This window comes from Microtus oregoni, unplaced genomic scaffold (assembly GCF_018167655.1).
Source record: "Microtus oregoni isolate MIOR12 unplaced genomic scaffold, Mior012 000031F_ref0000149, whole genome shotgun sequence".
NCBI classification, from domain to species: Eukaryota; Metazoa; Chordata; class Mammalia; order Rodentia; family Cricetidae; genus Microtus; species Microtus oregoni.
The window spans coordinates 13,267,578-13,281,370 of NW_024543090.1; the positions used below are offsets into that span (position 1 = coordinate 13,267,578).

Genomic DNA, 13,793 nt, shown 5'->3' on the forward strand with positions numbered 1-13,793 from the left:
TTTATATTTTCTCAATCTGAAAACTTTAATATTTGTTAACTAAAGGAAAATGTCTGTAATTCAAGAAGAAGAACAACAACATTAACAACAAGAACAAGAAGAATGACAAGAACAAAGACAAAAGAAAAATGCAGAGCTCAATAAAAATCAATAAAAAATTGCAAATCCTCCCAAAAATTGCAAATCTCAAAAAAATGAAAACAAGAAAGAGATGTCTATTCACATAGAAATAGGTGCAGCTACTGAGTGCTAGAACAAATTTTCTGTATAGTTAGGAGTTTCCAATTGATGACCCTCATAAGTCTGTGGAAGGCTCACCAAGTTCTGCACACGGAGCTTAGATGGAACACAGTAGCACAGTAGGAAAGTCACTGAGCACATAGACCTAAGGTGGCAAGCATGAAATCACAATGGCAAGATCCAGGGGCTGGCTTAGTGCAGGTTTTTGATGCATTCCTTCTGAAACCACCAAATCACCATAAAAACCACACATCAATGAACAATATGACAATAACTTTATGAAGTGTTCCATTAATCTATTAAATTGGTTGCTTATAAATAGTAAAGTGTGTGGGTAAACTACTGGAGTCTGTTACAAACTCATTTTCACATTTCATTTGCTGTGAACTTTGGGCCCAATGCAGATAAAAAACATTTAGATTGATAAGGTATTATTGAAATCCACAAATGAAGATAATAAAAGGACATATGAGTCTATATCCCTCATAACTACATTTGGTAACCTATTCTAAAAATCATCAATAAGGGATTCTTTAATGGAATTTAATGGAAATATGAGTTTCATTAAATAAAAGGTCCAGGTACATCTGTTGTTACTAAATCTCACTCTGGACCTGGAGCTTTTGATCCAAAATTTTTAAAGGAAAAATGGCCATGAAACAGAAACCAGGAATGTTGTGTCTATCTTAATGTTTGTCATGTGAGCAAAGCCTGGGACTTTTATCACAATGATACTTGCAGCTGACCTGGGACATGGAGGAACTGAAAGGAGAGAATGAGAACAAGGAAGGAAACTCTAAAAATCTTAGTGGTCCCAAATATTTGTACATTACCACTAGAAATGTATATTAAGTGTTTTGATTCTACACTTGCATCTATCTTAAAACAAGAGCATTTTACCATCCAAATGTCACCCAAACATCTCTTTGCATTATGAGAAGACAAAATAAAAAAGAAGATGAAAAATAGGAAAAAAGTTAAATATTAAATGTCTTTGAGTAGTCTACTATCAAATCAGCAGAAGAAAAGATCAACATGTTTCTTTGGCACATTTTTGTTGTTCCAAACATAACTCACAAAGTTTCTACCCAAGCAATACTTATGTAAGACTCTGATGTGCATTTAAAAGTTCTATATTCCTTGCTTAACTGCAAAAGTCCAAAAGAGAAGAAAAGGCAGCATGATGGTGCACACATGGAAAAATGATTCAGTTCAATAATTCTTATATAAACGCTATGTGGAAGGCAACAAGAAGTCTCTATTTTTTCACAAACAGTTCTATTCAAAATTAGAAACAGAGTCTAGAGAGATGGTTCACCTTTAAGAGTGTACACTATCCTTTAAGAGGGCCCAAGATTGGTTCCCGTCACCTAGTTCAGGTGGTTCAAAACAACATATAACTCCACCAGCAGCATATCAAATGCTCTCTCCTAGGCTCCAGAGGTACCTGCCCTTACATGTGCAAAGACATACACATACAAACATACTCTTAAAATACAAATAATTTTGAGAGAAAGAGAGAGATACAGAGAGAGGTTTTTCCTCTTCTAAAGACCTTAAAGTAAATATCCATCTTCTTTATGTGTAAGAATTTCCTTAGGAATTGAGCTCATTATATTTTAATATATGTAATATATATATTAACATAGATAAATATATGTTATATATGTAATTAGTATTTTAATAGGATATTGTCACTCATTACTAAGTACAGAACAAAATAGCATATATATTATAGATAAACATGTAAAAATAGGCAAAGAAATATTTCTTCTCAGAAATATGTTGCAGTGAATTTCTGTACTCAGTTAAGACTGTTCACAGGTCAGGTGTTTAAGAATTTGTCTATAGCCCATTAGCTTGCTGAATCCTCTCACCACTGCCATTTTCATTTCTTGATTCCTCAATGTGTAAATTATAGGATTCAGAAAAGGAGTGACAATTGCATCAAATATGGCCAGAAACTTATCCAAGTGTGTGTAAGAAGAAGGCCATGTATAGAAAAACATCACAGGACCAAAGAATAAGACCACCACAGTCACATGAGCTGAAAGTGTAGACAGAGCCTTGGAGGAACCACTTGAAAAATGTTTCTGAACAGTAAATATGATGACAATGTAGGAAATGATCAGAATGAAGAAGGAGCCCACAGACATGAATCCACTATTGATTGATACCAGTAATTCCAGTCTGTATGTGTCTGTGCAAGCAAGTTTGATGAATCTGGGAAAGTCACAGTAGAAGCTGTCCAAAACATTTGGTCCACAAAATGGTAAGTTTACTACAAAAGCCATTTGAACCAGAGAATGCATAAATCCAACCACCCAGGAGGCCACTGAAAACAAGATGCACATCTTTGGGCTCATAATGGTCAGATAATGGAGAGGTTTACATATGGCCACATATCTGTCAAAAGCCATGGCTATGAGTAAAACCATTTCTACACCACCAATGACATGGATGAAGAAGATCTGAGTAATACAGCCTCTAAAGGAGATGACTTTATGCTTTCTGAATAGGTCATAAATCATCTTGGGGGAAGTGACAGAAGAAATACCCAAGTCAATGAAGGAGAGATTAGCCAACAGAAAGAACATGGGAGAGTTTAAATGAGGGTCAGAAGCCACAGCGAACACGATGAGGGAGTTTCCTGTCATGCTTGCTATATAAAATGTGGAGGAGAACACAAAAAGGAACAATTGAATATTCCAAGAGTTGGTGAGTCCCAGGAACACAAACTCTGACACCACAGACTGATTCACACCTTCCATTGTCTTTGATGGCAAGGCTACCTGAAAGAGGAAATAGGGAAAACTGCATATTACAATTGTACTAATAGAATAGGAGAAACTCCAAGTTATGAAAGTCTATTTTCACCTAAACATTACAACTAACCCAAAATAAAACAGCTATGATTACAAGCTCAATTTAAGCAATCATAACAGGATTGCAAATTAAAACTATAGTGAACTATGACATGACACATGTGAAAAGAGACTTTTTTAAAAAGTCAAAAGATAACAAGGTTGGGTGGATTTAAGGAAGCAGTTAACAGTACTTCCTACCTTCCCTAGAACCCAAGTTTCGTTACCAGGACTCACATCAAGCAAGTTAATGCTGCCTGTAACTCCAGGTCTATAGGATTCAATGCCTGGCATCCATGGGTACCCATCCACACATAACAAATGCATAGACATCAATTCACATAAAATTTTTAGAAATAAATATTTTAAAAGAGGGCATCATAATAAACTGATGGTAAGAATATAAATGAATACATCCTCTAAAGAAAATGATGGAATGTTGGCAAATTTTTAAAGACAGATTAGATTTGTAGCACTATAAATTTGCATTTGGCTATCATTTGTAAGACCCTAATCAAAATGAAAAGAAAATAACAGATAGGAAAAATTAAAAAGAACTATCATCTGATAGAGAAATTCTCACCTTCATGATATATATCTTGAAGAAATGACATTATTTTTTTCATTGTATAATTATCCATAAACATTATAAGTGAACAACTTGCCTTCATTGATAGATACATGTATAACATACCACACACACACACACACACACACACACACATATCCAAGAACCCGAGACTATTCTTCACCTTTAAAGGAAAAAATGGAAGTCTGTATTTTATAATTACATTAACAAGGCAGGAAGTCACAGTGGTAAGTGAAAATGAAGTCACGGAAATTTAGTTCCTAAAAGATCTCAGCAGAAATGGAACCTAAGGAAGCCAGGGAGAGAAGGTTGAAGGATGGTAAAATCCAGAGGTGGTGGATGATGCCAGGACAAGACAGAAGAGGCATGATGTACATATGAACTCACAGAGACTGTGATAACATGCAAAAGACCTGGTATTCATGTTGTTAGGTACATGAACTGTAATCATTGAAAAATTTCTCTAGCAATTTGATGTTAAAATAAAACTCAAATACCAAATTTAGACTCTTCAAGGCCATCAGTTCATAAATCCTGGGTGTGAACATAATTATTACCATAGAGTATATTCCACATGATGTGGATTCTTAAGCCCCTCAACAATAGCATCACATAAGAGTATTTTATCCATAATTCTATGAAATATTTATCATATTATATTGTAGTTTAGGTTTCTTTAGAGAAAAAAGTGCATAGTAGACAACATCTGGACTTTGGATTCAAGACCCATGATTAAGCTCATAGGTCAACCACAGACTGACTACTATTAGAAAAGATACTGAGACACTTCTCTTTGTGTGTTTACTTCTCTGTTTTAACATATTGAAATAGTTATTTCAGTTAAGTTACAGGAATGAAACAAATATCACAATCATGCATTTGGCAAGGATTGGAAAGGATAGGGTGTAGTGACCATAGACACAATCATTTCATCAATAGAAAGATGCTCCATTTATAGATGTTCAATAAATGCTCATAATATGCATAATTTTCTTCCTTTCTCTTGCTCCTAATAGCAATCAACTAGTGAGATAAATTACTTAAAAACATTAATGAACATGAATAAGCAGAGGACATCACATTGTCATGTCCAAAATGCATTTCAAAATGTACTATCACCCATTCAATAGCATGTTACACCAGTCACATCATTTTAGTGATCAAATAATGAAATTTCAAATGCAAACAGCACATATGGTCTCAAGAAACCATGTGTCTATGTTTAGTACTCATTACAAACTTGATCTGATTAATTTCTCAATTAGACAGCAACCCCTATAGTTTTGAACCCTACATCTGTCTTCTCATGAGGATATCCCAAACTTTATATTCAGAAAAAGCTGTGAAATAAGTATTGGATAGAAACAGAAAGTGTTCAATATCCTTAGCCATCAGGGAAATGCAAATCAAAATACTATGAGATTACATATTACACTTCTCAGAATGTCTAAGATCAAAAACGCAAGTGACAGCTCATGCTTGCAAGGATGCAGAGAAAAAGGAACACTCCTCCATTACTGGTGGGAGTGCAAACTTGTCCAATCAGTTTGGAAATCAAGATGGAAAGTTCTCAGAAAATTTGGAATAGATCTACCTAGGGGCCCAGTTATACCACTCTTGGGCATCTACCCAAAGAATGTTCCATCTTGTAATAAGGATGCTTGCTTAACCATGTTCTTTCAGTTTTATCCTAATAGCCTAGGTTGTTTTTTACCGGAAACAACCTAGACGCTCAAATGAAGAATGGATAAAGAAGATGTGTTATATTCATCCAAGTGAGTCTTACTCAGCTAATAAAAGCAATGATATAATAAAATTTAAATGCAAATGGATGGAACTAGAAAAAATCATCCTGAGTGTGGTAACCCAGACCCAGAAAGACAAACATGGTAAGTACTCACTTATAACTGGACATTAGTTGGTAATAAAGGGTAATCATGTTAGGATCCACAGAACAAGAGAAGCTAAGTAACCAGGAGGACTCGAGGGGAGATATGTGGATCCCTCTGGGAAGTGAAAAAAATATAATAAATTTTGCAGATGGACTGGGGGTGGGTGGAGATGGGAACAAGATGGATCAGGTGGGGGAGTGGGAAAATGGAGGGAGAAAATAATGGGAGAGAAGATTACAATTGGTGGATTATGAGAGCAATGTAGAAAACTAGTGCAATGGAAACTACAAGAGTGACCTTAGTAAAATCTCCTAGTAATTTGAGAGATGGAGCCAAAGCTGGCCACCTTCTCTAACCAGATAAGTCTCCAAGCAGTGGGACTAGGACATCACCCCAACCACAAAACTTCAACCTATAATGTGTTCCGTCTTCAAGATATGCTGGGGTAAGGGTGGTGCAGAACTAGTGGCCAATTAATGACTAATCCAACTTGAGATCCATGCTAGGAAAGGGAACCTATACCTGACAGTGACTGGTTAGCCAGAAACCAGAGGCCGGGCAGTCCAGAGATACATGCTAGAACTAACAAGACTGACAAGAAAAAAGTCAAAGAAATCATTATTACATTCTGCTATACTCATAGACTAGAGCCTAGGCCAAATATCATCATGGGAGTTTCATCTAGCAACTGACGGGAGCTGATGCAGAGACCTACAGCCAAACCCTAGGATGAGCCAGGGGTAACCCTGCAGAAGATGGGGAGAGGGGTTTAGGAGCCAGAGGGATCGAGGACATCAGGAGAACATGGCCCACAGAATCCATTAATAAGATCTCATAGGTACTCACAGAGATTGAAGCAACAAATACGGACCCTGTATGGGTCTGAGCTAGGTGCCCTTCATATGCCCTATGGTTCTGTAGCTTGGTGTTTTTGTGCAACTCCCAACAGTGGGAGTGGGTAGTGTCTTTGACTATTTTACCTGTGTTTGGAACCCTTTTCCTCCTACTGGGTTGCCACATCCAGCTGTGATATGAGGGTTTGTGCTCAGACTCACTGTATCTTCTTAGGCTATATTCGGTGGTTATGCCCAGGAGGCCTGCTTATTTTTGAAGGGAAAAAGAGGAGGAAAAGAACTGATGGAGAGAGGAGTTGTGGGGGGAGACTGCTGCAGTCAGGATGTAATACAAGAAAGAGGGATGAAAGTAAGAAAAATAAGAAAAGAAAATAGAAAACAGTGTGGTTGAATTGTTGAAAAGCACATAAAATATACATGATTGTATGATATGAAAAGATGGGCAAAGGGATTGAATCAAGTTCTGGAGTGATAAATTAAATAAATTTTAGTATTTGCTTTTAACCTTTCTCTCTCCATAAACATGGTTAAGCTTGCCTTCTCAGGTTCTTTGGTCTTTGTTATTTCTTTAAAGAGCATCACCATGTGTCTGACATCCATGCTAGCTTAACTCACAGAAATTCTCTCTCTTTCTCTCTCTCTCTCCTCCTGTCTCTCCTGCTGTTGATATTTATACTTTGCCTTCCCTGGGGTATTTTTTCTCAAAACTATAACAAAATTATTCTCAAAGTTCAAAAAAGTGAGATAAATAAACAAGAATAAAATGAAAACCCAAAAGGGACTATGAAATTTGTAAAGGTAGTATATAATTGGGAAGAAAAAAATGGTAAAGCTTACAAAAACTAGACATAAACCATTTTGAATTAGGAATTTTACTCCCTCAGTTGAATCTATTTGTATATTCATTTGCAGATTGTTTCGAAGCCTTAAGTCCAAGGAAATTTAGACCCTCCTAATTTTAGAACATCATTTAATTTATTTAATAGTTTGGGAAATACAAGTAATCCTGTATTCTTTTAAAATAAATACTTATGTGAAAGCTCACATCATACCTCTTTAAAGACTTTCAGATCAGATCACTGAACATGATCAATTTGATACAAAGATTCCAACTATAAATGGCATCTGAAAACAAGAAAAATAAATGAAATTGGCATTTTTAAGTGCCATTTTATTTTAAGATTTAGAGATTACATTCTACCAGAATATTTGTTTTCAGCATTGAGACTTTTGTCCTTATGTTAAAATTTACTTTGGATCAGGTATTTATAAAGTTCTTCTAATCTAGCAAATAAAAATTTATAAAACTTTGCTTCTATTTTACAGACTATTCGCCAAATACTTCATAGAAGGCAAATAGTTCATAGTCACCTATTTTTAAAAGTGAAGAGAAATATACAAATTTACACTTTTATTTATATGTATTATTGATATTTTCCATAATTATCAGTTCATAGGATATTATATCATTCATTCAATCAATTCTCAGTGAGTATGTAATGATTAATTATGGCATAAACTTAGTAGAAAATACTACAAAGCTATTTGACTTCTCAAGGCCATTTACAATGTAGTTCTAGCTCATAGGCAGTCGGTTACTTAGCCTTTGCCAATACTTCAGTTGGTGTTTAAGAGTTATCCTCCTGCGCGTTCAATTCATTTTCCTGACTGCTCTCTACTTTGCTCTTCTTCATCAATCACTTTAGGATGTGACTCTTGTCTACGACAGTTCCAATCACAAAGTAACATCTGAGAAGAAACCACCCAAGCATTGTTAAGTCTATTTCCATCCATGCATTTTACCTGAATAACAACAGCATCTTAGCAAAGTCAGGTTTCTTTGTCTTCTCTCACATAAAATGCCTAATAGAATCTTCCATTAGGGAGATAAAAAACTAATTATACACACCTCAAGAGGCTACTGACCAAGAGACACTACAAAACATGGCAATTTAGAAGGATCACATGGTTACAGGATTCTTTCTCTGGAGACATCCTTGGTTTGGCCTAAGTGACCAAAGAATTTTATAACTTGTAGTGTAACACTGAGTAAAATAGGAAAACTGGGGTTGTTGAGGTATCAGTAACCTGCATGGATATAAACGTTAATAATTATGACTGGGCATGGTGGTATGTGTCTTTAATTTCAGTGTTCAGAAGGCAGAAGCAGAAAGATCTCTGTGAGTTTGAGGTCAGCCTCATCTACAAAGTGATTTCCAGAACATCCAGGGCTAAATAGTAAGACCCTAACTAAATTTTTTTAAATTAATCATTGCTATTCTTCATATCTATTTAGTAAATACATATATATTATCGCAAAGTTTGATGGGCATCACTTAGTTAAATCAAACTAATAGTCTAAGTATAGTTCAGTTTGGTAAGTAGAATATAAAGTCCTAAATCACCTTGAAAAGAAAGGAAATAGGAAGAGCCTAGATCAACTTATAGAAATGAAAAAGTTCTGCCGGGCGATGGTGGCGCACGCCTTTAATCCCAGCACTCGGGAGGCAGAGGCAGGAGGATCTCTGTGAGTTCGAGACCAGCCTGGTCTGCAGAGCTAGTTCCAGGACAGGCTCCAAAGCCACAGAGAAACCCTGTCTCAAAAAAAAGTTCTGTATCTACCCAGTAAAATATTATTCAGCTATTAAAATGAAATTATTAAATTACCATGGAAATGGATGAAACTGGAAATAGACCTTTCTGATTGAGGTAATCCAGACCCAGAAAAATAAAGGTCGCATGTTTTCATTCATTTGTGAATGATAGCTTTGAATCTTCATGTAGCATGAGTTCTAATAGATATTAATAACAATAACCTGGAGTCAGATACTGGGGACAATGTTGAGAGATAAGAGAGATAAAGGAGCCAAACCACATCCAATTTACCTACTCAACTTCCCAGCTGAAAAGAGACTGAATTCTTGTTTCCTCCAGCCTTATCACTTCCTCACTAAACCCATTGATATTAAATATTTAAAACTAGTAGTTGCTTTTTTGGTTTAAAAGTAGATTCAATAATCTACCTTTTAATCCTATTTTTATATCCCCTTTATTTCTTTTCAAGGTTGATTTAGTAATCTACCCTTACATCTTATCATATTAGTATCCTCCCCTTTTTTTCAAAAAAAGTTTCTGTCCCACACAGTCCCATAGCCGTTTGGTCAAATAAACACACAGAGGCTTATATTAACTCTATTATATCTAGCTTGTTGCTTAGGCTTACTACTGACTAGTTCTTACAACTTAAATTAACACATAATTCTTATCTATGTTTAGCCATGTGGCTTGTTACCTTAATTCAGTAAGGCATTCTCATCTTGCTTCCTCTGTGTCTGGCTTGCAACTGCATCTCTGCCTTTCCTCTTCCAGAATTCTCCTAGCCTAGTAGTCCCATCTATACTTACTGCTTGGCTGCTAGCCAATCAGCATTTTTATTAAATCAATACAAGTGACAAATTTTTACAGTGTACAAGAGCATTATTCCATAGCATCTTTAGATATGTATTTATTCCCTCTGTGATACCCATAAAGGTCAAGAAGTTAGTGATGGCCTTTGGGGGATGGCTTTCAATGGAAAGAACATAGAAAACAATGCCATAAAAATTTCCTTAGTTTCACGTACTTTATCTATAAAATCAAAATACTAATGTGAAAGTTCATATTTGTATGTCCTGTACATGTAATTCTTCCATCTATTGCCATTTTTCCTTTGAGCCTATTTCAGTTCCAATTGAAGGTCTTATAATCCATGGCAGAGATCAAGCAACTTCAGCCACAGGAAAGTGGCATGCCAGCACATATCTTCTAGAGAAATATGGTTACTTTGTGGTTCATCATCCCACAGATTCTCACACTGATACACCTTTCATTTTCTGTCCCTACTCTGGGTCCAAGTGTTACATGACTTTCCCTGAGAACACATAAGGAAGTACATACTAACCCCAGAAAGAGAAGCCACTCACATACCAAAGGATTCCATTCAAGTCTCCTTAGTAAACGAAGGTTTATTGTAGTTGTTTATAGGAATTGAGAAACTCAGAAGAGATTATACCACCAGGAATCCAACGCATTGCCCAAACCATTCACAGCTAAATCAGGGGACAACACCAAATATGGTCAATGGATTAGCTCTAATATAAACTCAAGGTATATGAAGATCTCATGAATGCCATGTAAGTCTCAGGAATTCCATGAGCCTCATGAACTATGAAGTCTCAGAGTATCTTTCAATATTTATGAGGAAATGATAACAGTGAAAGCATCATTTTTGAGATCATAACTTCTCTTATTAAAACCACATTGGTCACTGCAAACAAAAAGAAAATAACCTGGTGCCTGATTTAGCATGTTCTTGTCTCTCTTTCATATCATCTACATTTTCTTGACTATTACATCAGTACCCTCAGTTTTCAATAAGGCTTTCCCTATTCGTTTACTGAAATCAATAGTAAAATCTCCTATTTCTGCTGAAGTTATTTGCATAAAACAATTCTTCAAAAGATTTGTCTCTAAGTTTGTTGCAGTGTTCTTTTAATTTCTAACAGAGGTGTTCCACTCTGGATTCTATCCATATCATCCCACTAAAAACTTTCCTTTACATATTTCTCTTTCCCAGATATAAATTAAGTGAATGATCTTTAATCATCCTTTTAAGTCAGGAAATTATTGTGCCATCAGTATATTGGCTTTGTTTGCTTTTTGGCACTAAAAGACTCTTGATTTAATCATATATCACTAACTCTTTATACTAAGTCTTCACTGACTATCCCCATTATTTTTATTACATGATATTTGTAGCTCCAGAGCTTGAGTCTGCAACATCATTTATTTCCTATGTGTAGTTATTCTTCAGTCTTTCTCATCAAGTCCCATATCTTTACATAATGCCTACATGCTGAATTATGCCTCCTATGTCTGGCATGTGTATCAAATTTGTATATCTGGTTTTATTCTTTGGTTTTCATGAAAATACCTAAAATATCTTCATTTTAACCTGAAAAATATTGAGCTTCTGAAACTCCCTACAGCTCCAAAAGTCTTCCCTGTCTTGGATGATGACAATTCCTTATGTCACACCAAATTAAAAGTTGAGCTTTTCTGAATTTTTCTTTTTCCTTTAGTTCCATCAATTGTCTAAACTTATGAGATAGCTCTTTAAAATGTATAGAGATTATCACTATTCATTATGGTCTGTGATGACTCAAAAGTCATTACATGTATTTCACTCATAACTAGATTTACCTCTTAACTTGACAGTGTACTGTTGGCATATAAAAGAGTTCGACAATAGCCCAAAATGGTGTATAACAAATGTTTATTTACCTGGAGATAAACTCACAGAAAGAGTAGTGATTTGCAATCTTCTGCATACGCTGGGAAGTGGAACTAAATTCAGCAGTCAAGAGGCCTGTGCATGCTTTTTGTCCGCATTTATAGTACATGAAAACATGCCTATAGTGGGCAGGTATCTTAAGGCTATTGGTTGAAGGAGCTCCCATTGCACCTCCCTCTTTTGTCTAAATAAGAAAGTTCTAAGCCTAATACAAAATTATCAAGTATTGTCCAGGGAAAAGAAGAGGCAAAAACAGACATAAAAATTAGAATTACAACCAGCATGAACAACATCAACAAAAAAAATATGTTAAATGTTTCAATAGCTATCCTATCCTAAGGAGTCTAACTCTTATATTAAAAATGGCTTAGCTGAGTCATGAGAGGAAAATAACTATGACTATCTAGTCTTCCACCCCACCAAAAGCCAGAGAAGGGAAATAATATTACATGGGTAAACAGGAAGTGCATTCAAGCAACATTCAAAAGGTACAAGAAATGACAGAGGTAACCGGATACCTGGGCAATCACCCAAAGTCTCATTTGTAATGTTGAAGCAACCAACTTTGGCAAGGCCTAGAGTAACTGACACCATTTTAAGACACAGGAAAATTTGAAAAACTGTCTTACCTTGTCTTGGCAAGGTTTGGCAGCCTTTTTGCTTGCATCTTGCTTGTCCATTCTGGACACCATGCATTTTATCAGTGGTTGAGGTAGGGGTAGTTTTTTGCCCAAAGGCCAGTTTTGCCAAGAAGAAAATAAGTTCTAAGTGGACTGTCTTCAATGCCCAACATTCTCTTGGGACTAGATCAGTATTGCCAGGAGCAATCATGTCTCATGTCATCAAAACACTAAGTTATTTAAATGCAATATTCTACAGTTCTCTGAAGTGTTTGAAGATTACCTTTCTATCTGAAATATATCTCTGTACATATAGAAAACCTAACATGACTACAGTGTTTGACTATTACAGATGACTATCTATTAATCTGCATTTAATTATATATCACATCATTAAATGAGCTGTACAAACATACCTTAAACAAGAGCAGAAATACATAGACACAGTGTAATAAATCAACCTCAAATTTGTATCGATAGATCAAAGTCCATATCAATGTATTCATTTCTATGTATCATATCCCCCTTATTTATTTTTTTAGAAATTAACTGTGGTTGTTAATCACTTATAACCAACCCTTTTAAAATTAAAATGAGTGTTTATAAATAATTATTTTGGGAATTTGGGTGTAGTTTTCTCCAAACTGCTTCCTGTTGTTGTTGAGCAAAGTAATTTTAAGGATTCATGGAGACCTTTGTGTTGGAGGGAGCAGGCTGCTTGTTTGTCCCAGCTGCCCAGCTAGCTTATACCTGAAATAACCACAGAGAAACTATGTTAATTAAAACACGGCTTGGCCATTATCTCTAACTTTTTATTGGTTAACTCTTACATATTAGTTTAACCCATCTCCATTAATCTGAGTATCGCCGTTTGGCTGTGGCTTACTGGAGATTATAACCAGCGTCTATCTCAGGCACAGGATCCATGGCTTCTCTGACTCTGCCCTTCTTCCTCCCAGTATTCAGTTCTGTTTTCTCTGCCTACCCTATCAACTAGGCCAAGGCAGTTTCTTTATTAATTAACCAATACAAGCAACACACAAACAGAAGGAACTCCTATACCATTACCCCTATTCTGTTTAAACAAAAGGAAGGCTTTAATTTTAACATAGTAAAATTACATATAACAAAACACTTATCAAGCAAGAATTACAGTTACAATATTTATATCTACTTTATCTTTTCTCATAACTAAGAAAAACTAAAACTATAAATTCATTAACTCCATCAGAGACTTCAGAAGGATATAATAAGTAAACAGAAAGTGCATTGTAAGCAACTTCTAAAACTCTAAAATCAACAGAGACATCTTGCTGCCTGGACAGTCACCCAAAGTATATTTTGTACTATTGGGGCATCCATCTTTAGTCTACAGGCCCATTGTATCCAGCAGACTTTTCCA

General features: G+C 35.6%; 1 protein-coding gene and 1 pseudogene across 1 annotated transcript; both read right to left on the minus strand.

Annotated features, from left to right (window-relative positions):
* LOC121465632 overlaps positions 1–13,793 on the minus strand; it is a 553,860-nt pseudogene that overhangs the window by 135,175 nt on the left and 404,892 nt on the right.
* On the minus strand, positions 2,049–3,014 carry LOC121465633 (olfactory receptor 4F3/4F16/4F29-like). Its single transcript, XM_041678914.1, has one exon. It carries the CDS (start codon positions 3,009–3,011, stop codon positions 2,049–2,051), a length of 963 nt encoding a protein of 320 aa, XP_041534848.1. The 5' UTR covers positions 3,012–3,014.